The sequence below is a fragment of the Saccopteryx leptura genome, chromosome 7 (genome assembly GCF_036850995.1).
Source record: "Saccopteryx leptura isolate mSacLep1 chromosome 7, mSacLep1_pri_phased_curated, whole genome shotgun sequence".
In the NCBI taxonomy this organism is placed as follows: Eukaryota; Metazoa; Chordata; class Mammalia; order Chiroptera; family Emballonuridae; genus Saccopteryx; species Saccopteryx leptura.
In genome coordinates, this window is record NC_089509.1 from 18,041,925 (window position 1) to 18,066,630 (window position 24,706).

A 24,706-nucleotide genomic window follows, 5' to 3' on the forward strand; every position below is an offset into this window, starting at 1 on the left:
TACTTCTTAATTAGTTGTTCCATCTTATTTTGCCCTAAGTGGGAACTTGTATGGATTTCCTTTGCAATTTCTCCTATTATTCCTTGGGGTAGGTAGAGTCTGGTGTCAGGAAGTTCTATCCACTCCTGCTTATTTCTTTTACCCCCTAATTGCTTTCCTTCCTGCTTTTCTTCAGGAGTATATTTAGGGTCTGGAGGCAGCAAGGGTTGAGGCAAGAGCGGAAGAATGTCTGCAGTCCCTTCTTCCGCAGCTTCTCTGGCAGCGATGTCAGCAAAATGGTTTCCTTGAACAATTGGAGAGTCCCCTTTTTGATGTCCTTTGCAATGAATTATGGCTACTTTAGAGGGAAGCCAAATGGCATCAAGCAGGGCTAAGATCTCAGTCTTATTCTTAATTTCTTTTGCCCCTGCCGTTAGCAAGCCTCTTTCTTTGTAAATGGCACCGTGAGTGTGAGCAGTGGCAAAGGCGTATCTGCTGTCCGTGTAAATGTTGGCCACTTTGCCCTCAGCTATCTGGAGGGCCTGTGTAAGTCCAATTAACTCTGCTTGCTGCGCAGACGTACCTTTTGGTAATGCCTTCTGCCATAAGACACTGTCCTGGGTAGTTACGGCTGCTCCTGCATATCTTTGTCCATCTCGGACATAATTGCTTCTATCAGTGAACAGTGTAAGGTCTGCCTTCTCATAGGCCTGGTCCCGAAGGTCCGGTCTGGCCCCTGTGACAGTGTCCAATATCTGTCTGCAGTCATGGACCACTGATGGGTCTGGCAACTGTAGCAAGGTGGCAGGATTTAAGGCTGCCGTCATTAAGAAATGCACTGCCGGGGGATTCAATAACTGTGCTTGGTACTGTGTCAGTCGTGCATTGGAGAGCCACCTATCTGGTGGGGTACGCAGCACTTGTTCTAGATAGTGCTCTCCAATAACCTGGATGTCCTGACCCAATGTCAGCTTGTTGGCCTCCTTAACTAGGATTGAGGTAGCAGCAAGTGCCCTCAAACAGGTTGGCCAGCCAGACGCTACGGGGTCTAGCTTCCTGGATAGGTATGCTACAGGCCTCTTCCATGGCCCAAGCTCTTGGCTGAGGATTCCCAAGGCTACCCCTCCCTTCTCAGCAATGTACAACTGGAAAGGTTTGGCCATATCTGGTAGCGCCAATGCCGGGGCAGCTACTAGGGCTTCCTTCAGTGCCTGGAAAGCCTTCCTTTCCTTGTCTGTCCAAATAAACTGTTCTTCTTTGCCCCGTGTTAATTAATGGAGGGGCCTGGCCAGTTCTGCAAATCCTAATATCCAGAGTCTGCAATATCCTACTGCACCCAGAAATTCCCACACTTGCCTTTTGTTAGTGGGTTCTGGGATCTGCAACACAGTCTGAATCCTTTGGCTGGATAATGTCCTTTGTCCCCCTTGTAAGTTATACCCCAAGTAACTTACAGTTTGGGTGACTATCTGGGCCTTCTTGGCAGAGACTCAATATCCCATCTGCTGGAGATCCTGGAGTAGGTCCAAGGTGGCCGTCCTGCATTGCTCTTCTTCTGCTGCAGCGATGAGGAGGTCATCCACGTACTGTAACAGTACAACTGATGGGTGGTCAGCTCGGAACCCCTGCAAGTCTTTGCTCAGAGCTTTATTAAAGATAGTGGGAGAATTCTTGAACCCTTGGGGAAGCCTGGTCCAAGTATACTGTCCCACTAGTCCATTTTCTGGATCATTCCATTCAAAAGCAAATATGTCTTGGCTTCTGGGGGCTAGTGGGATGCAGAAGAAAGCATCCTTCAAGTCCAATACTGAATAATATGTATGCATAGGGGGCAATGAGCTCAACAGGGTATAGGGGTTTGGCACTGTGGGGTGTATAGTCTCTACCCGGGCATTGACTTCCTGCAGGTCTTGTACCGGGCAATAGTCCTGGGTCCCAGGTTTTTGAACCGGTAACAAAGGCGTGTTCCAGGCAGACTAACACTCCCAGAGGATGCCTGCTACTAACAGCCGCTTTAGATGTTGTGCTATACCCTGCTTGGCCTGCGCTGGAATGGGATATTGCTTCACCCGCACAGGGCTAGCGGTGCTTAACAGCTGCACTATAACAGGTGGCTGATGGGCGGCTAGGCCTGGCGGGTTGGCTTCAGCCCACACTCCAGGTACCTTTTGCCTTAGTTCCTCTGGGACCCCGATAGATTTGTCCTTACCTCCCTGGAGGGCCGCTATCAGGTATTCTTCTGATATGGGCACCGTTACCTCTAGGCTTCCTTTTTCCCGGCCACTGTCTTCTTGTTTGAAGGTGATCGTGGCATGAAGCTTCTGTAAGAGGTCTCGACTCAGGAGTGGGTAAGGACAATCTGGAATGACTGGAAATGAGTGGGTGATGGTGCCGCGGCCTAGATCAGTGATCCTAGCAGTGGCCCGTGGGTAGGATACTGCTTTTCCTGTTACCCTGACTACCTTCGTGGTTTCTTTTTGTATTTTTCCTCGTGGACTCTTTAAGACTGAATTCGTGGCTCCCGTGTCGACCAGGAAGCTAGTAGGCTTTCCTTCGACTGTTAAGGTGACCATGGGCTCCTGGGAGCCAACAAGGATAGAGCCCTGGCCCCGTCAGTCCAATTGGAGCAGTACCTGTGATTCCCGGTTGGGCCTTTCAGCCCGCCATTTAGGGCAGTCCTTCTTCCAGTGTCCCTTCTCTTTGCAGTATGCACACTGGTCCTTGTCTAGTTGCCTCTGCGGTGGGCCTCTCCCCTTACCTCGACGATGCTGCCCTTCTTTTTCTTTTCTTTCAGAGATGTTAGCAGCAAGGAGGATTTTGACAGCCGCTTTTCCTAATTCCGGGTCATCCCTATTTACATATACTTTCTGAGCTATTTCTAACAGCTTATTTCTATTTTCTTCTTCAAATCCCTCTAACTTTTGAAGCTTCTTCCTAATGTCTGATGCTGCTTGTGTCATAAAAGCTATATTCACTAACCTGCGATTTTCTTCAGCCTCTGGATCTATAGGGGTATAAACCCAGTAGGCCTCTATTAGCCGCTCTAAAAATGCGGCGGGGAACTCTTCCTGTCCCTGGATAACCTCACTTACCTTACTAAAATTAGTAGGCTTCCTAGCTGCTGCCTTCAGTCCCCGCAGTAGAGCCCGGCAATACTGAGAGAGTGCCTCCCTTCCCCTGCTAATATTGGAGTCCCAGTTTGGTGGTTGTCTAGGGAGGACATCCCCTATTTCCCTTTCTGTTCCCCCATCCTCTAGGAAAACCTTTTCCGCTTCCTGGCTTATGCGGTTTCTTTCCTCTGTGGTGAACAAAGTCTGCAAAAGCTGTTGACAATCATCCCATGTCAGTTGATGGGTTCTAAGAACAGTCTCAAGTAAGGAGATTAATCCTTGAGGTTTTTCTGAGAACGAGGGATTTTGGTGCTTCCAATTATAGAGGTCACTAGTGGAGAAAGGCACATAAATCATACGAGAGGGGGCCCTTGGGCCGGCTCCTAGTGATGGGGGTGCTTCCCTAAGAGGCAAAATGGCGGTGGCTCCCACCTGAGGAGGAGCCAAAATGGCAGCGGCTCCCGCCTGAGGAGGAGCCAAAATGGCAGCTGCTCCAACCTGAGGAGGAGGAGCCGAATAGCCTGTCCCTCCTCGGGTGTGTGGTGGACTCAAAAATCTATTTTCTTCCTGCTGTGTGGAATCAGGTTCGTCCTGTCTCCGATAGGGAGGAAGGAAGTTTACTGGGTCTCAGGGATCCTCTAGTGGTTCAGGCAAGACAGGGTAAATTCTAGATGACTGTACATTAGACTGCTTTGGGGGGTTGGTTCTCTCTTTTACTTCCTTGCAGCTTTTCCTTGTCCTCTGGTTACTTGCGGTAACACATATTTCCCTTCTCTCTCTCTTGCCCTTCTTTAGATACTTTCTGATATACCCGGGCTTCTCAGTAGCAATATCAACCTACACATCAATATACAAACATTGGTCCGGGTGGGGCACCTGGTAGATAATAGCTCGAACAGCAAACACTATAGGGAGATCAAAAGTTCCCTCAGTGGGCCATCCTACATTGAAGGCGGACCATTCTAACTGACTTAGGGTCTGCAGGGTCTCTCGGTCCGGAGGTGGTCCCCGTACCTTGGGCTCTTTTCTAAAAATCAGAGAAATTGTTTAGCAGGCACTCTAGTGGAGAACCGGGTACAGACTCTTGTTGTCCCATTTTTCGGTTCTCAATTTGAATCCTCTTCTTTTCTGCTTCCTCAATGAAAACCCACACAAGAAAAACAATACTAAAAAATATATATAAACAGACTTAAACACACACAAGCAAGTTTTTCATTCGGATTTCTTCCTCTCACCTGTCTTACATTCGACTCAGGCATTCACACACAGCCAAACCGCAGCGCAGCGCAGCGCAGAAATTCCTAATGTGAACGGTCACCTTTTTACTGATACAGATAACTCAGGGAGCAGCGTCCTGCTCTTTCCCCTGAGTGCCTGGGCGGGTCTCTGACAGCATCCTGTCTACCGCCACAGGCTGCAAATGCTCCAGAGCCAGAAACAGACTACATGGGATCCCCAGCAAAACTTACCCAACTCGAGCTGTCCTTCTGGCCTCCGACCAAAGGTCCCACCGAAGGGGATCCCGGACGAGCCCCCAAAATGTAACATCCACCGGGGTACAAAACAGATGTCGGAGACTTTCAGGAATTTAGATGGAAAATTTATTGGTCAAGCTTTTAACCTGCGCAGGGGCGGACTCTCGGGTGTCTCAGGGACACTATACTCTTAAAAAGTCGCAGATGAGAGCCGCGCCCAAACGCTTACAAACTAGGTCTTATATAGGCTGAGCAAGCAAGCAGTTTCCAAAAGCAGACTTGTCTATTAGCTATTGGCGGGGGGAGAAGTCACATGGCATAGTAACATAGGGCAGGCAGTGGAAAAGTTTTAAAACTGTTAAAACTGTTACAAATCTAGATAAACAGGATTTGGGGGCTGGGTCAGCTCTAAGTTCCTTGTTCCTTATGCAACCTCTCATGCAACCTTCAGGGTAAGGCGGGTCCCTACAGTCTTCAGATTCCCTCTCCCTTGTCATACCTTTCTCAACACCCACTTCCAAACAAGAAAATTCTTCCTGAGGGCTTCACTGCCAATCACTACCAGAGGTCAGGGCTGGCCAAAAATAAAAACATGTATCAATAGATATATAAACACATAACAAATCTTATAAACTCTGAGTCATAATCCTTTTATATAATTCTTGGCTTTCTTCTCAACTGAAATCCTCAAGTTCTCTTGGTCTCTAATTCTCTTCTCTACTCGTTAAGGAGTTAGCTCATCAAAACTTTTCGGTTGGCTTGAAGCACATTAACACATGCCAAGAATACATTCTGATATTTACTGGTTACAAGTTGATAACTGGGAAATCTCAGACTGCTTGATACAGGAAGTTTCCCCTTTGGCACTTACTCACATTAAGGCACTTAAAGTCTTGAGTTATTAAATATTTTCTTATTAAAGTAGGAAGCTGTTGGTCAAATAAGTTTGTAAAATGTGATTTTCATGTTTGCTTGCTTATAGTTTGCATTGGGGGCTGGGCAACATGAGGTATATGTGGTCTGTGAAATTGCAAATTACCTTCCTGCTTGGGAAGGGCCATTGTTTTGCTAATGTTTGCTGGAGGAGAGGGTTTAGGGCCAGAAAGTTTTGAAAAGAGAGAGAAGGAGAAGGGGAGAGAAGCCATGTTTGCAGAGTGAGAGCGGAGAATGCAGGGTGCTGAGGAAGAAGCCATGTTAGCAGGGAAAGAGGTGTGGAGACAGGGAACCAGAGCTGAGGGGCTTTGGAGCCCTACTGAGGCTTGTGGGGGCCTTTGATTCTAGGAGGAAACAGAGAAGATTCTCCTGGATGTGGAACTGTATAATGTGTCAGGACTTTGTGAGCTGTGAATGAAGAGGGAAGTGTTTTCCCTGTGTGTTTGCTCATTGGCTGGTGTGAGACTTCAATAAAAGGATGGACCACCATTTTTTGCTCCACTGTTTCTTTACCATCTGCTCGAATCCAATGAGAACCTACATGTGCACAGCCACGACGGTGGTGACCTCTGGCCAAACAGAAGCTGTAATAAAAATTTTTTATTTTTACTTTTTCTTTTTACAACAGAAGTTGAAAATAAAAAACTTTCTATAAAATTAATAAAAGTTAAATTGAAACCAGATTACTCCACAGATCCTGATTAAGAGTTTAATAGAATAATAATTATTGTTTTATCTTTTATTATTTAATTTTATGTGCTTATCACTTTCAATTTTTAAAATATCTTGTATAAAAATTTTACACTGTCACAAATTTAAAATAATATTTGTACAGGGTTGCTCATTGCAACATTATAATAAAAGACTGAAAATAATCTATAGAATAGTTACATAAAAAATAATATTTCTATATAATGGAATCTGTACAGCAATTTTAAAAAAACACTAAAGATCAATTTCCAAGATACATTAAGTTAAAAGAGCAAGGTGCTAAACAATATGTATAGTATAATTTCATTTGTATATAGTATACTACCCATTTGTGAAAAAATATTTCTACATACCTGACTAAAAGTATATGCTTAAATGTGCATAAAATATCTCCAGAATAATAAACAAGAACTGATGGCTACAGCACTATGTGAACATGCTAAAAATCATTATATACTTTAATGGATAATTATGTGGTAGGAGAACTGTATCTCAATAAAGCTGTTGCAAAGTAAATAAATTAAAATAGATCCCATTACCAAAATAAAGGTAGCTATCTCTGGAAAGATAGCGTCTATTTTATAATTTTGAATTTTGGGTTCTGAAGTGATCATGATATACAGATATACATTAATAGTAGGGATGTCATACAACCCCATACATGTTTTACATGTTTTCTTCCACCCTCAGTAAATGCTTAACCTTTGCAAATGAGAAATATATCAACTAGGGCAGGGGTCCCCAAACTTTTTACACAGGGGGCCAGTTCACTGTCCCTCAGACCGTTGCAGGGCCGGACTATAAAAAAAACTATAAACAAATCCCTATGCACACTGCACATATCTTATTTTAAAGTAAAAAAACAAAACAGGAACAAATACAATATTTAAAATAAAGAACAAGTAAATTTAAATCAACAAACTGACCAGTATTTCAGTGGGAACTATGCTCCTCTCACTGACCACCAATGAAAGAGGTGCCCTTCCGGAAGTGCGGCAGGGGCCAGATAAATGGTCTCAGGGGGCTATATGCGGCCCACGGGCCGTAGTTTGGGGACCCCTGAACTAGGGTATCACAAAGTTACCTCTCAAATCACAGGACTTCTTTCTGTGGAGCTGATCTAGTTTACGGCTTGGGAGAAGGTGAAGAAAATTTGGCAGTCCTTTCCTCACGTGAAATTGGCAAATGTACATATTTGTACAACATTCTGAGAGTCTTCATCTGAACTTACCTTTATTTGGCACCATGCAGAAGGACAATACATATGTCTAGAAGTGGGGGGATGGCTACCTGACATCTGAGTATTGTTTCCAGCTCTCTTGTCCCACAGTCCTAAACTGTACCTTTTTTCTGTTTTGCCTCCAAACAGTCCTTAAAAATCCACTGGAGAGTCCTATAAAAGTTTCCAAAGAGCATTTTCTTAAGAGGCCTCTCACCCTTATAATTTCCTCCTCTCCTCTTATAACTAAGTTTCAAACTCAGATTTCAAATAGTGGGGCAAAAAATAGTTCAAGAGGATTTTGTTAAGAGATTCATTGTTTAACCTGCTAATATTTTTCTCTCACACTGGGCAGCTTAGTTTTGTAAAACACCTGGTAAAGACACTCAATAAAGTACTTATAAACAAGCATTAATTAATGCTTTAAAATACAACCTTTTCTTTTCTCTTTCAGGATAAACTCAAAGCTGGCAATGCCCTGGCGTTTCTGGGTCTTGAGAGAAAACAATTTGAATGACTGAATTGACTACAAAAGCAATCGTTCCAGAAGATGTTTTATTTTTGTTTTTAAATATGTATCACACATGTATACTAAAATCCTATTTTGAACTATAGTATCCAGAAATAGAATATCCCTAAGTCTCCTAAATGATTCATAACAAAAATAAGTCACATGTGTTCTCACTCTGAAAACAGTACATTATTTCGCATGCAAACCAAAAATGGCTTTCCTGGCACTTTTTTTTTTTTTTTTTTCTTTTACATTTTTCTGAAGCTGGAAACAGGGAGAGACAGTCAGACAGACTCCCGCATGCGCCCGACCGGGATCCACCCGGCACACCCACCAGGGGCGGTGCTCTGCCCCCCAGGGGGCGATGCTCTGCCCATCCTGGGCGTCGCCATATTGCAACCAGAGCCACTCTAGCGCCTGAGGCAGAGGCCACAGAGCCATGCCCAGCGCCCGGGCCATCTTTGCTCCAATGGAGCCTTGGCTGCGGGAGGGGAAGAGAGAGACAGAGAGGAAAGCGCGGCGGAGGGGTGGAGAAGCAAATGGGCGCTTCTCCTATGTGCCCTGGCCGGGAATCGAACCCAGGTCCTCCGCACGCTAGGCCGACGCTCTACCGCTGAGCCAACCGGCCAGGGCGGCTTTCCTGGCACTTTAAAAATTAATGGCAGAAATAAAACACAAAATAGTATTATTAATTTTTATGGAGAAAGACCCAATTCAAATGTGTAATAGAGGACGCAAGTAGGTTCTCCACTTTGAGCAAATGTATGTGCCTAGGGCCCAGATAATCTATTTTTATTCACCTTCAACACCTTCCATTGGGCCAGAACCGGGCTGGGAATGATTCAGATTCCACAAAATAAATGATGGACATATTTCATGAGGCAAGTCACATGTTCATGCAATAATTATTAACCAATGCAATGAAACAATCACAGAAGTTTCAGTAAAATTCATCTGGACTCAAAACTTTTGGGAAAATCTTCATAGAAGTTGGAACTTGGGCTGAGTCTGGAAGGATGGATAAGGCTTGAGAGTTAGATGGTAAATAGGTAGGAAGGCAGAACTATGGGGACATAGGTTTCCGACTGAATAAGAATTTATTCTGGAGAAAAGCTCCAATCTATACTAGAAGTTATTTTAATTTAAAGTACTGAGCAGCATGGGTAAAACTAGCTGTGGAGAATGAGAGCAGGCCAATATCAGGGTGGCCTTGTCCTATTCACTTCATTTATGGTCCTGCCCAGGCTGCTGAAAATGAACATGGACTTGGGAGGGGTGATGACATATATTATTTGTTTACCTCTGGCTGAATTTCAAAATTAAATATAATTTTTCAAAATTACCTCTTGTTTTGATTTATTAATACTTCTTATCTCTCCTATTCACCCAGAAAATCAAGAATTGAATATTGGTGTGTAATTTGTGCTAATATAATTTTGCTAAATTACGTCCATCCCATTATTTTCATCTTATTTAAATTTAGTCCTTTATTCCATCTTTCTTGTTCCTCCTATTGCTTTCTAGAACTTTACCCACCCACCACTCTAGTTGTTACTCCAATCATTGAACAAAATAGCAACATGAAGCATATGTTACTTTTCTCTTCCTCCTTATTCGGGGAAAATATCCATTCCTTTTCTTTTCTTTTCTTTTTGTATTTCTCTGAAGCTGGAAAAGGGGAGAGACAATCGGACAGACTCCCGCATGCGCCCGACCAGGATCCACCCGGCACGCCCACCAGGGGCAAAGCTCTGCCCACCAGGGGGTGATGCTCTGCCCCTCCAGGGCGTCATTCTGCCGCGACCAGAGCCACTCTAGCACCTGGGGCGGAGGCCAAGGAGCCATCCCCAGCGCCCAGGCCATCTTTGCTCCAATGGAGCCTTGGCTGCAGGAGGGGAAGAGAGAGACAGAGAGGAAGGAGGGGGGGGTAGAGAAGCAAATGGGCGCTTCTCCTATGTGCCCTGGCCAGGAATCGAACCCGGGTCCCCCGCACGCCAGGCCGACACTCTACCACTGAGCCAACCGGCCAGGACTCCATTCCTTTTCAAACAGTCTATATTTGAGTACTTTAACATAGTGTTTAGTTACTGTTTCATTACGAAAAGTAACCTGATCACTTTAGTCAATATCATAGATAGATGACAGGTAGATAGATAATGGATAAATTCATATTCAGACTGTTTATGTGATGGTCCAGAGTAGCACTGGTCCAAGCACTGGGGATGTAGAAGTAAATAAAAAGGCTAAGAGTTCTTCTCTGATGAAGCCTACAGTCTGGGCAGTAAGAAACATAAATAAAGGGTAGAGAGAGGAAAGAGAAAAGAGGAATGAGGGAGGGGAAGGAAGAGGGAATTAAGGCTGGAAATTTTATTTATATTGATAAACACACAGAATTGATTAAAACAGGGAAATGTATAGAGAGTGACTAGGGAAGGATGGGGAATAAGACACGAAATCGTGGGACTGGAGAAATTCTCTTTAGAAAAGACTGACAGCCTGACTAGATGGTCGAGCAGTGGATAGAGCATCAGACTGGGATGCAGAGGACTCTGGTTCAAGACCCTGTCTGGTCTTAGCAAGGTTCACCAGCTTGAGCCCAAGGTCGCTAGCTTGAGCAAGGGGTCACTGGCTTGGCTGGAGCCCCCGGGTCAAGGCACATATGAGAAAGCAGTCAATGAACAACTAAGGTGCTGCAAAGAATTGATGCTTCTCATCTCTCTCCCTTCCTTCCTGTCTATATCTGTCCCTCTCTCTGTCTGTCTCTCTCTTTCTCTCTCTCTCTCTCTCTCACACACACACACACAAAAAAGACTGACATAAGATTTTTTTTTTTTTGTATTTTTCTGAAGCTGGAAACGGGGAGAGACAGTCCAACAGACTCCCGCATGCGCCCGACCGGGATCCACCCGGCACGCCCACCAGGGGGCGACGCTCTGCTCCTCCAGGGCGTCGCTCTGTTGCAACCAGAGCCACTCCAGCGCCTGGGGCAGAGGCCAAGGAGCCATCCCCAGCGCCTGGGCCATCTTTGTTCCAATGGAGCCTCGCTGCGGGAAGGGAAGAGAGAGACAGAGAGGAAGGAGAGGGGGAGGAGTGGAGAAGCAGATGGGCGCTTCTCCTGTGTGCCCTGGCCGGGAATTGAACCCAGGACCTCCGCACACCAGCCCGACACTCTACCACTGAGCCAACCGGCCAGGGCCTGACATAAGATTTTAATGATAGAACAATAATAGTTAGAAAGCCTTCTCTATACCCAGATTAAAAAGGAATTTACTCATCTTTTCTTCTAGTGCCTGCATAATTTGGTTGTCTTATAGTTAAATCTTTGATCCAATCAATGTTGAAGTTATCCTTGTGTATCATTTGGAAAATGAATCTAATTTTATTGCAGCATTATTTGTTATTCCAAAATACTGAAAATTAAATATATAGCCCAAATGTAGGAGACAGAACATAATATAGCACAAACACATGCACAGATACCTAGGACTCAACCTGATTTTTCTCTTTCCTGTCCTTCCTCTTCCTTACATTCAGTCCATCATTAAGTGTTCCTGGCTCTGCCTGTGACATCTGACATCCCCATTCACTACTCTTGCCCAAGTCACCATCATTTCTTGCCTAGTCTCCTTACTACCATTATTGATCCCTTAAATAATTTTCGACAAACTGCTAATGTGCTTTTTCTTTAAAAAAAATATATCGCCTGATCTGTGGTGGCGCAGTGGATAAAGCATCGACCTGGAAATGCTGAGGTCACCGGTTCGAAACCCTGGGCTTGCCTGGTCAAGGCACATATGGGAGTTGATGCTTCCAGCTCCTCCCCCTTCTCTCTCTCTGTCTCTCCTCTCTCTCTGTCTCTCCCTCTCCTCTCTAAAATGAATAAATAAAAAAAAATATCACAGATTCCATCTGGAAGTGTGGGGATGCAAACACGTGGGGGAAAGCTTCTTAGGAAAAGGGAAACCTGACATGTTCATAGGTAGAGTAGGCAGGAACTGTGAATGGGAAAAGGTTAAAGACACAATGGGGAAAGCATCAATAATGGCACAAGAGACCTGAAGATGGCAGAGGAGTAGACAGATGCACGGACTCCCAGCTCACACCACCGAACTGGATTATAAACTAATTTATGAACAATCGGCGTGAAAAACCAAATCTGGACTACAAGAACAGCTTTCAAAAACCAAGAAGCAAAGAAGAAGCCACAACAAACCTGGTAGGGAGCGCCTGAATCTCCCCTGCTTACAGGAATGGGGGGGGGGTGAGGCTGGGCTCTCACTCCAAGGAAAAGAGCAGTAAATACTGCTCACAGCCACTTGCCTCGCGACCAGGGAATAAGGTGTGTTGAAAGGGCCCACTTGTCTTCCAAAAAGAAAGGAGAGACAGAGAGACGGATGGTGACGGGGAGAGGAATATAGGTGATGACATAAAAAGCTGACTCATTCAATGCTGGAGGTGGCCATAACTGGGGGAGGGGCTGATCGTTCCACAAAGCAAAATACAAAAGTACTTCCAGATCACAGAGATACAGACATCTCTCCAGCTCCAATCAGCGCAACAAGACACAGCTGAATACAAGAAGTGGGGAGGAGGGGCAGTAACTCAGGTCTCCATGAAGATTTGAGATACACCTCCCCCTACTGAAGCTGAGAAAGCAACTCGCCCCCAGAGAGATTAACTGGCAGAAGAGGACTTCAGAGCCTCAGGTCACACCCACCGCATTCCTGGATACAGTTTCAAATAAGCCCCCTGCCGAGATCAGCAAACAAGACAATCACCTGTTAAGAAAACAAACAAATCAAGACTTCAAAGTGGCCCAAATCCTCAAGTGGATTACAAATAATAGCTGATGCCAACCCAAGAAGACCTAGAAACAACACAAGTAAAAACTGAAAGCAGACAACATCAAGTCTAGACTCAACCAGCTCTACAAAGAAAACACCCAGACACCCAGACACAATGAGAAGACAAAGAAGTGCAATCCAAATGAAACCACAAGAGAGACCTTCAGGAGATAAACTGAGTGATATGGAAATAATCAAACTTCTGGATGCGGAGTTTAAAATAATGATTGTAAGGATACTTAGGGATCTTAGAACAACAATGGATGGTCATCACGAACACCTAAATAAAGAAATAGCAAGTTAAGAAAGAATATTGAAATATTAGAAAAGAATCAGTCAGAAATGACAAATACAGTATCAGAAATGAAGACCACAATGGAAGGAATTAAAAACAGGATGGATACAGCTGAGGATCGAATCAGCGAGTTGGAGGACAACTGGAATGAAGGCATGAAAGCAGAGAAGAAAAAAGAAAAGAGACTCAAAAAGTCTGAGAAAACTCTTAGAGAGCTCTGTGACAACATAAAGAGAAATAACATCCGCATCATAGGGGTTCCTGAAGAAGAAGAGAAAGAACAAGGGATAGAGGCTTTATTCAATCATATCATAGCTGAAAACTTCCCTAAATTAGTGCAGGAGAAACTCTCACAATTTCAAGAAGCACAGAGAACTCCACTAAAAAGAAACCCAAAGAAACCTACACCAAGACACATCATAATTAAAATACCAAAGTTAAGTGATAAAGAGAAAATTTAAAAAGCTGTGAGAGGAAAAAAAGGTTAACACCTACAAAGGAGCCCCCATAAGAATGACATCAGATTTCTCAACAGAAACACTTGAAGCCAGAAGGGAATGGCAAGAAATATTCAAAGTAATGCAGAACAAGAACCTACAACCAAGACTACTTTATCCAGCAAGGCTATCACTTAAAATTCAAGGAGAAATAAAAAGTTTCCCAGACAAAAAAAAACTCAAGGAACTCATTACAACCAAACCAATGCTGCAGGAAATGTTAAGGGGCATGGTGTAAACAGATCAAAGTGGGAAAAGAATATAGCAAAAGAAGATTACAGCTTTAAAGAATAAAATGGCAATAAACAAATACATATCAGTAATAACCTTAAATGTAAATGGATTAAATGATCCAATCAAAAGATATAGGGTAGCTGCATGGATAATAAAACAGGACCCATACATATGCTGTCTACAAGAGACACACCTTAAAACAAAAGATGCACATAGACTGAAGGTAACAGGATGGAAAAAAACATTTCATGCAAATGGAAATGAAAAAAAAGCTGGGGTAGCAATACTTATATCAGACAAAATGGACTTTAAAACAAAGAATATAGTAAGAGATAAAGAAGGCCACTACATATTGATAAAGGGAGCAATCCAACAGGAAGATACAACTATTATGAATATCTACGCACCTAATATAGGAGCACCTAAATATATACAGCAGACTTTGATGGATATAAAGAGCAAGATCAACAGCAACACTATAATAGTAGGGGATTTTAATACCCCACTAACATCACTAGATAGATGCTCTAGAAAGAAAATTAACAAAGAAACAGCAGACTTAAAGAACACACTAGATCAACTCGATTTAATAGATATCTACAGAACTTTTCACCCTAAAGCAGCAGAATATACATTCTTTTCAAGTGCTCATGGTACATTCTCTAGGATAGACCACGTGTTAGGGCACAAGAGTGGTCTCAACATATTTAAGAAGATTGAAATCATATCAAGCATTTTCTCTGATCACAATGGCATGAAACTAGAAATCAACCGCAACAGAAAAGCTCAAAAATTCTCAAACACATGGAAACTAAATAGCAGGTTGTTAAATAACAAATGGATTAAGAATGAGATCAAAGAAGAAATAAAAAAAAATCCTAGAAACGAATTATAATGAGCCTACAACAACTCAAAATTTATGGGACACAGCAAAAGCAGTACTAAGAGGGAAGTTCATAGCACTACAGGCACACTTTAAGAAGCTAGAAAAAGCTCAATAAACAACTTAACCCTGCATCTAAAAGAACTAGAAAAAGAACAGCAAGTAAAGCCTAAATGTAGTAGAAGGAAGGAAATAATAAAGATCAGAGCAGAAATAAATGACATAGAGACTAAAGAAACAATACAGAGGATCAATGAAACTAGGAGCTGGTTTTTTTAAAAGGTAAACAAGATTGATGAACCTTTAAGTAGACTCACCAAGAAAAAGAGAGAGAGGACTCAAATAAATAAAATTAGAAATGAGAGAGGAGAAATAACAACTGACACAAAAGAAATACAAAATATTGTAAGAAAATACTATGAAGAACTGTATGCCAAAAAACTAGATAACCTAGATGAAATGGATAAGTTCCTTGAAACATACAATCTTTCAAAAATCAATCTGGAAGAATCAGAAAACCTAAACAGACCGATTACACCAAATGAGATCGAAACAGTTATAAAAAAAAACTCCCAACAAAAAAAGTCCTGGGCCAGATGGCTTCACAAGTGAATTCTACCAAATATTCAAAGAAGAACTAATTCCTATCCTTCTCAAGCTATTTCAAAAAATTCAAGAGGAAGAAAGACTTCCAAGCTCCTTTTATGAGGTGAGCATAATTCTGATTCCAAAACCAGGCAAAGACAACACAAAGAAAGAAAAATTATAGGCCAATATCCCTGATGAATATAGATGCTAAAATCCTCAACAAAATATTAGCAAACCGGATCCAACAATATATGGAAAAAATCATACACCATGATCAAGTGGGATTTATTCTTGGGAGGCAAGGCTGGTACAATATTCATAAATCTATCAATGTTATTCATCACATAAACAACAGGAAGGAGAAAAACTACATGATAATTTCAATAGATGCAGAAAAAGCATTTGATAAAATCCAGCATCCATTCATGATCAAAACTCTCAGCAAAGTGGGAATACAGGGAACATACCTCAACATGATAAAAGCCATCTATGACAAACCCACAGCCAACATCATACTCAATAGGCAAAAATTAAAAGCAATCCCCTTAAGATCAGAAACAAGGCAGGGGTGCCCCCTTTCACCACTCTTATTCAACATAGTCCTGGAAGTCCTAGCCACAGCAATCAGACAAGAAGAAGAAATAAAAGGCATTCAAGTTGGAAAAGAAGAAGTAAAGCTATCATTATTTGCAGATGATATGATATTGTATATAGAAAATCCTAAAGCCTCAGTCAAAAAACTACTGGACCTGATAAATGAATTCAGCAAGGTGGCAGGATATAAAATTAATACTCAGAAATCAGAGGCATTTTTATACAACAACAATGAACAGTCAGGAAGAGAAATTAAAGAAACAATCCCCTTCACTATTACAACCAAAAAAATAAAGTACCTAGGAGTACATTTAACCAAGGAGACTAAAGACTTGTACTCGGAAAATTATAAAACATTGATAAAAGAAATCAAGGAAGATACAAATAAGTGGAAGCATATACCATGCTCATGGTTAGGAAGAATAAACATCATTAAAATGTCTTTATTACCCAAAGTAATTTATAAATTCAATGCAATACCAATTAAAATACCAATGACATACTTTAAAGATATAGATCACATATTCCAAAAATTTATATGGAACCAAAAGAGAACACGAATAGCCTCAGCAATCTTAAAAAAGAAGAATAAAGTGGGAAGTATCACATTTCCTGATATCAAGCTATATACTACAAGGCCATTGTACTCAAAACAGCCTGGTACTGGCATAAGAACAGGCACATAGATCAATGGAACAGAACAGAGAACCCAGAAATAAACCCACAGCTCTATGACAACTGGTATTTGACAAAGGAGGTAAGACAATACAATGGAGTAAAGACAGCCTCTTCTACAAATGGTGTTGGAAAAATTGGACAGCAACCTGCAAAAAAATGAAACTAGACCACCAACTTACACCATTCACAAAAATAAACTCAAAATGGATAAAAAACTTAAATGTAAGGTGTGAAACCATAAGTATCTTAGAAGAAAACATAGGCAGTAAGCTCTCCAACATCTCTTGCAGCGATATATTTGCTGATTTATCTCCACGGGTAAGGGAAATAAAAGACAGGATAAACAAATGGGACTATATCAAACTAAAAAGCTTTTGCACAGCCAAAGACAATAAGAACAGAATAAAAAGACAAACTACACAATGGGAGAACATATTTGACAGTACGTCTGATAAGGGGTTAATAACCAAAATTTATAAAGAACTTGTAAATCTCAACACCAGAAAGACAAACAATCCAATCAAAAAATGGGCAAAAGAAATGAATAGACACTTCTCCAAAGAGGGTATACAGATGGCCAATAGGCATATGAAAAAATGCTCAACATCACTAATCATTAGAGAAATGCAAATTAAAACCACAATGAGATATCATCTCACACCGGTCAGAATGGCGCTCATCAACAAAACAACACAGAATAAGTGCTGGCGAGGATGTGGAGAAAAGGGAACTGCTGGTGGGAATGCAGACTGGTGCAGGCTCTGTGGAAAACAGTATGGAGATTTCTCAAAAAATTGAAAATCGAACTGCCTTTTGACCCAGCCATCCCACTTTTAGGAATATACCCCAAGGACACCATAGAACGGTTCCAGGAGAAATGCACCCCCATGTTTATAGCAGCGTTGTTCACAATAGCGAAGATCTGGAAACAGCCCAAGTGTCCATCAGAGGACGAGTGGATTAAAAAGCTTTGGTACATATATACTATGGAATACTACTCAGCCATAAGAAATGATGACATCAGATCATTTGCAATAATATGGATGGACCTTGATAACATTATGTGGAGTGAAATAAGTAAATCAGAAAAAACTAAGAACTATATGAACCCATGCATAGATGGGACATAAAAATGAGACTCAGAGACATGGACAAGAATGTGATGGTAACAGGGAGTGGGGTGGAGGGGTGGGCAGGGGTGAGGAAGGAGAGGGAGGGAGTGGGGGGAGGGGAGGGGCACAAAGAAAACAAGATAGCAGGTGACGGAGGACGATTTGACTTTGAGTGAGGGCTATGCAGCATAATCAAAGGTCAAAATAATCTGGAGATGTTTTCTCAGAACATATGTACCCTGATTTATCAATGTCACTGCTTTAATATTAATAAAAATAAGATAATATATATATATATCACAGACTTATTTTTTAAAGCCCAGTGGCTTTCTATAAAAATCTAAACTCTTTACCATGGCCTACTCATCTGGCCAACTTTCCAGATTCATCTCCTACTTCTTTCCCCTTTTCTCACAAACTCTGCCACAAGCTCTTTTCTTCATAAAATCAATTAAGAAGCATCAGCTTTAAACAACATGTTAGAACAGGTGAACTTAACAGATACATACAGAACATTCCATCCAAAAGCAACAAAATACAAATTCTTCTCAAGTGCACATGGAACATTCTCCAGGAAAGATCACATGTTAAGCCACAAAACAAACCTTAATATAATTAATAAGATTTAAATCATATCAAGCATCTTTTTCAAACAAAATAGTACAAACTAGAAATCAATTACAAGAAGAAAACTAGAAAATTCACAAATATATGGAGATGAAACACAGTACTGAACAAACAACAGGTCAAAGTAGAAAAAAAATACTTTGAGACAAAGAAAAATGGAAATACAATATACTAAAACTTATGGGGTGCTACAAAAGCTGTCCTAAGAGGGAAGTTCATTATGATAAATGCTTACATTAATAAACAAGAAAAATCTCAAACAAACATCCACTTCACACATCAAGGAGTTAGAAAATGAACAAATGAAGTCCAAAGTTAGTAGAAGGAAGGAAATAACAAAGATCAGAGTAGAAATAAATAGAAACTAAAAAGACAATAGAAAACAGATAGGTACTAGACTGATCACCTTGTCTGTAACTAATATATTGTGTGTCAACTGTAATTAAAAAAAACAAAGTTATTTTTAAAAAAGACAATAGAAAAGATCAATGCCCTGATCTGTGGTGACACAGTGGATAAAGCATTAACCTGCGATGCTGAGGTTGCTGGTTTGAAACCCCAGGCTTGCCCAGTCAAGGCACATAGAGAAGCAACTACTGCTACGAGTTGATGGTTCCCACTTTTCCCCACCTTCTCTCTAAAATCAGTAAATAACAAGAAAAGATCTTTTCTTTAAAAAGAAAAGATCAAAGATACTGACTTTTCTGTGTACAAAATCCTGAGGATACTTAGCTTCTATGATGTAGTTACTGGTATTAAACTCATCCATACTTTAGACATATTTACTTGAGAGGCTGGGTTGACTTATTATCATTTATCATGAAGAGGAACATTATGGGATAAAAGCTTGAGGGAAGAGAATCAATAGTTATGTTGTTGGACTTCTTATATTTCAGATGCCTTTTGGACATTTAAATAGGAATGTCCAGTAAGTAGTTGGGTATACTAGTCTGGAGAGTTCAGCAGAGAAGGTGGGGGGAGGTGATCAGTGTGTAGAAGGTGTTTACTAAAGAAATAAGACTGGGTAAAATCACCTGGAGAAAAAGTAAAGGAGAGAACCAAAAGAACCTAGGACTAATTTCTGGGACTTGACAATACTTAGAGCTCAGACAGAGGAGCCAGCATTGGGCACTGAGTATTAGCCAGTGAAACTGGAGAAAAAGAAACAAATAAATGTGGTATTCTGAAGTCCAGGGAAGACAATGTTTCAAGAAGTCCTTGCAGCGTGAGGTATCAAAAACAAAAGTCAAAGCTATATTATGGCACTTTACAGAATCATATGCCCAAATATAACTCAATCTCTTTATCCAAAAAGTTAGTTCCATTTCCTGAAGTACCAACTCTGATTAATGGCATCACCCAGTCACATAAGTCCTCTTCTTTACCCATATCAAATGTCATAAATCCAATAAATTCTGTATGTTTTTTATTTCTTGCCTATTGTTCCTTTCTTATGTCTTCCAAATAGATTCAGGTCCTCATCTCTCACCAGGACTATTGAAATAATCTCTTATTTATACCCCTGACTCTGGTTTTAGTCCAGTATAATCCATCTTCCACCCTATTGCCAGGGGAACATTTCCAAAGTACATACTGATAGCATTACCCCCTCTCTCAAAATTCTTCATAACCTAATGTGGTGGTTTCTAGGATTAGAGAGTTCATCGATCAATATCTCCCCCTTTTAAAAATTGTACTGATAACTCTTATAGAGCAAAGCTCTCATTTTAAATTACAATTGCCCTCTTCCCACTGTCCTGGGACATCCTTGAGAGCAGGAACTATGCCTTCATTCACTCATTCACGTGCATTTAACAGTCTTTACCAAGGGCCTGTTATATACCAAGAACCATGCTGGGTGCTGGGATAATGTAAATAAAAATAAACATGGTTCCTGTTCTCAACGGTGCTTATAATCTAGTTAGGGAGTCTAATCACTGGGTTGTACCTGTGAGATATAATATTGCATGTAAACTGTAATTGAAAAAATTTTTAAATGATTTTTAATAAGATGGGGTTAATGCTTCTCTTCCTTTTACACAACCCTTCCCCATCTCTAGCTCTCCTAAAAAGGAGGCCAACTCTGGCTCAACTCAATTCATATTATCCAACCAGAAAATTCAAACCTATATTCAAAGCAATTATTTAAGATTAACTTAATGAAAACAAATAGCTACTTTGTTTCTTTAATTTAAAGAGACAATTCTGAGGCTTTTTCCCAATCAAAATCAAACAAAACTGGATTGAATTTCCATTTCTAAATATAAAACACTGCTCACAATCTAATAAAAAAATGTAAAGTTTATTTTTGAAAAGCATGAACACATTAGAAGAGCTCAAAAAGGTAAAATACAAACTATGTCTCCCAGAAGAAACAAATTTTATCTGTTTGTGTATTCTGACAAAGGTAGTCTATGATTATACAATTTTTTACATGTATATATTCCTTTGTTCACTTTACTGAAACAGTAGCATCTTGCTTTCCCCTCTACTTAATACCTTGGTGGCTTTTCTACATATAAAATGTTTTGGGGGTTTTTTGGTAACAGTCTATTTCATTTTTTATTTTTCAACTCCAGTTGACATTCAATATTAAAAAATCAACTTGGAATGTTGAGGTTGCTGGTTCAAAACACTGAGCTTGCCTAGTCAAGATACATACGAGAAGCAACAACTACGAGTTGATGATTCCTACTCCACCCCCCACCCTGTCTCTCTATCCTCTCTCTAAAAAAAGAAGTCAAATATTATTTTATATTAGTTTCAGGTGTACAGCATAGTGTTTAGACATTTATATAATTTACAAAGCAATTCCCCTGATAATTCTAGTACCCATCTGGCACCTAACAGTTATTACAAAATCATTGACTATTTCCCTGTTGTACCTTACATCCCTGTGACTATTCTGTAACTACCAACTTGTACTTCTTATTCCCACCTCCTTTCTCACCCAGCCCCCCCAATCACCCTCCCATCTGGCAACCGTCAGTTTGTTCTCTGTACCTATGATTCTATTTGTTTTCTTTGTATAATATAATAGTCTAAGTTGATAACTTAAGTTTGAACATATCCTAAAGTTTTACATTTACTTCCCCCACATTTTATATTTTTGAGGTCACAATTTACATCTTTTATCTTGTGTATCCATTAACAAATTATACAGTTATAGTTATTTTACTACCTTTTTGTCTTTTAACCATATTAATTTATGTGGTTAACCCACCACCTTTACATTAGATTATTCTGACTTATACTACATATTTATCTTTACCTGTGAGATTTATACTTTTATATGTTTTGCTGTTACTAATTAGCGCCCTTTCCTTTCAGCTTTAAAAAGGCCCTTTAGGCCTTGGCCGGTGGCTCAGTGGTAAAGCGTCCCCCAGCGTGTGGAAGTCCTGGGATCGATTCCTGGCCAGGAGAAGCGCCTGTTTCTCTACCCTTCCCCCTCTCCTATCTCTCTGTTTCTCTCTTCCCCTCCCACAGCAAGGCTCCATTGGAGCAAAGTTGGCCCGGGCACTGAGGATGGCTCCATGGCCTCTACCTTAGGTGCTAGTATGGCTCCAGTTGCAATGAAGTAACACCCCAGATGGGCACAGCATCGCCCCCTAGTGGGTTTTCCGGGTGGATCCTTGCTTCTCACTTCTCACTTCAGAAAATAAACAAATAAATAAATAAAATGGAATAAAAAGGCTGTGTAACATTTCTTGTGAGGTCAGTCTAGTGGTGATGAACTCCTTTAGCTTTTGCTTGTTTGCAAACCTCCATGTCTCCTCCATTTCTGAAGGACTTAGCCAGGTAGAATTTTCTTGGTTAGGAGTTTTCTTTCAGCACTTTGATGCCTTCTTTTCAATTGCTGAATAGTATTTCACTGCACAGATATATCAAAATCATCAAATCCTCAAGTCATAAACAATCGTGCTTCCAGTCTTCTTCAATTATAAAAGGCTACTGAGAATACCTTTATGACATAATGTTGAGCATGTTTTCATATGCTTATTTGCTATCTTTATATTTTCTTCATGTCTGTTCACCTCTTTGGCCCATTTTTTTTTTTTTTTTTTTGAAAGCTGGAAACAGGGAGAGACAGTCAGACAGACTCCCGCATGCGCCGGACCGGGATCCACCCGGCACGCCCACCAGGGGCAGCGCTCTGCCCACCAGGGGACGATGCTCTGCCCCGACCAGAGCCACTCTAGCACCTGGGGCAGAGGCCAAGGAGCCATCCCCAGTGCCCGGGCCATCTTTGCTCCAATGGAGCCTTGGCTGCAGGAGGGGAAGAGAGAGACAGAGAGGAAGGAGTGGGGGGGTGGAGAAGCAAATGGGCGCTTCTCCTATGTGCCCTGGCCGGGAATCAATTCTGGGTCCCCCGCATGCCAGGCCGACGCTCTACTGCTGAGCCAACCAGCCAGGGTCTTTGGCCCATTTTTAAAATGAGTTGCTTTCTTATTGTTGAGTTTTTATGAGTTCTTTGCATATTTTGGATACAAATTCTTTATCAGATAGTTATTTTGCAAAGATTTTTCTCCTTGTATTTTCACTTTCTTAAGTGTCTTTCACAGAGCAAAGGTCTTTAATTTCAATGAAGTCCAACTTAACTTTTTCTGTCATGGATAATGCTTTTGCTGTTTCATCTAAAAATTCATTGTAAGACCCAAGGTTGCTTATATTTTCTTCTAGAAGTTTCATACAGAGTTAACTTTTTGTGAACGGTGGAAAGTCTATGTCTAGAAGCTTTTCTTTTTTGCATTTGAATATCCAGTTGTTCTAGCACCATTTGTTGAAAAGACCATCCTTTCAGAATTCAACTGCCTTTTCCCCAGTGGGTGGGCCTATTTCTGGGATCTCCTGCTTAATTGATCCATGGGTCTTTTCTTTTGCCAATATATGCTGTCTTTATTATTGCAACTTTGAGGTTGGGTAGTAGTCCAACTTTTTCTTTGGCATTATGTCGGCTATTTTGGGTCTTGTTTTCCCATATAAACTTTAGAATCAATTTGTTGATATCTATAAAATAATTTGCTAAAATTTTGATAGGATTGCATAGACTCTATATAGCTCAAGTGGAAAGAATTGATATCTAGCAATATTGTCTTCTAACCCACGAACCTAAAATAACCTTCCATTTGTCTTCATTTCCTTAATCAGTTTTGTAGTTTACTACATATAGCCTTGTGCATATTTTAGATTCACACCTAAGTATACTTTTTGTAAAGTGTTGTTTTAAATTTCAAATTTCAATTGCACATTGCTGATATATATTTACTCTTATGTCTCAATGTTGTATTTTATAATCTTGTTATAATTAGTTCCAGATTTTTTCACTTTTGAAATTTTATACATAAAAATCATCGTGTGTTAACAAAGCCAGTTTTATTTCTCCCTTCCCAATCCATTGACCTTTGATTTTTTTTTCTTTCCTTATTGTTTAAGTAGGACTTTCCAATACAATGTTGAAAGTGGGAAAAGAAGACATCTTGATTTAGCAGAAAAGCTCCAAGTTTCTCTCCACTAAGTTTAACACTACCTATAGGGTTCTTACAAATGTTCTTCATTAAGTTAAGGAAGTTCCCTTCTATTCCTAATTTGTTTAGAGCTTTTTTCTTTATTTAAAAAAAAAATAATCTGCTTTAAATCAATCTGGGAACTTCTAGGAAGCCTAAGATGTGAGGCCAGCAAGGTAGGTAAGAAATGGAATTATTTAGACAATTCATAACTGCCTACTGTAATCAAATCAATAACTGGATACTGTTGTAATGGGGACAGACAGAGCCAAGATCCAGCAGTACGCTGAGCACTGGAGCCCACAAATGACAAAAGCCTGTAGTTTTAATCAGGAACTCAAAAATAATACCTGCTGCTTTTTAGATGTATGTCTGTCAATAATCTGTATTACTAAAATTTAGAAATTTTCATACAAAATAGGCGTTGGCTCAGAGCCACAGACTGCCCCATGCCATGCCCACTGTGGGGCTCTGCGGTACTATGCGCAGTGTTACTGCATTCAACACTGGAAACAAAATTTGTACGCAGTCTCTTTAGTACTATCTGCTTCTCTTTTAAATCATGCCGGGCTTAAAAACACACTAATGATATGGGCTCGAAACTTATTCGTTTCCTTCAGCTAAAAGTCAGCTCCTTCAGTTTACTTACTGCATAACCTTTGGCAAGTAATTAAAAATAATAAACCAACCGCCTGCGTGGTTGTGGGAGTCAAACAAGACCACGTCGCGGGAGAAGCACTCACGGGCTCCACACAGGCAGAGCGTTCTGTCTCCCGCAGGCTTTCCCCGGTAGGTCCAGCCCACAGCCACCGGTTGGTAAGAGGCTGCCCTGCACACGGGAATGGACAGTGTACAAGATTGCGCGGGCCACCGTTAGATGTGGGGGCTGTGGCGGACCGCCGCGACAGAAGA

The 24,706-nt window shown here is 41.0% G+C and overlaps 1 protein-coding gene across 3 annotated transcripts in view; it reads left to right on the forward strand.

The window, feature by feature from the left end:
• The window catches only part of ACMSD (aminocarboxymuconate semialdehyde decarboxylase), an 82,586-nt gene extending 74,418 nt beyond the window's left edge, over window positions 1-8,168 (forward strand). For all 3 annotated transcript variants that reach the window (XM_066345987.1, XM_066345986.1, XM_066345989.1), the window contains one exon: window positions 7,882-8,168. In XM_066345987.1, coding sequence (XP_066202084.1) covers window positions 7,882-7,944 — 63 coding nt within the window. In that variant the 3' untranslated portion in view covers window positions 7,945-8,168. The remainder of the gene's footprint in view (window positions 1-7,881) is intronic.
• Window positions 8,169-24,706: the final 16,538 nt, after the last annotated feature.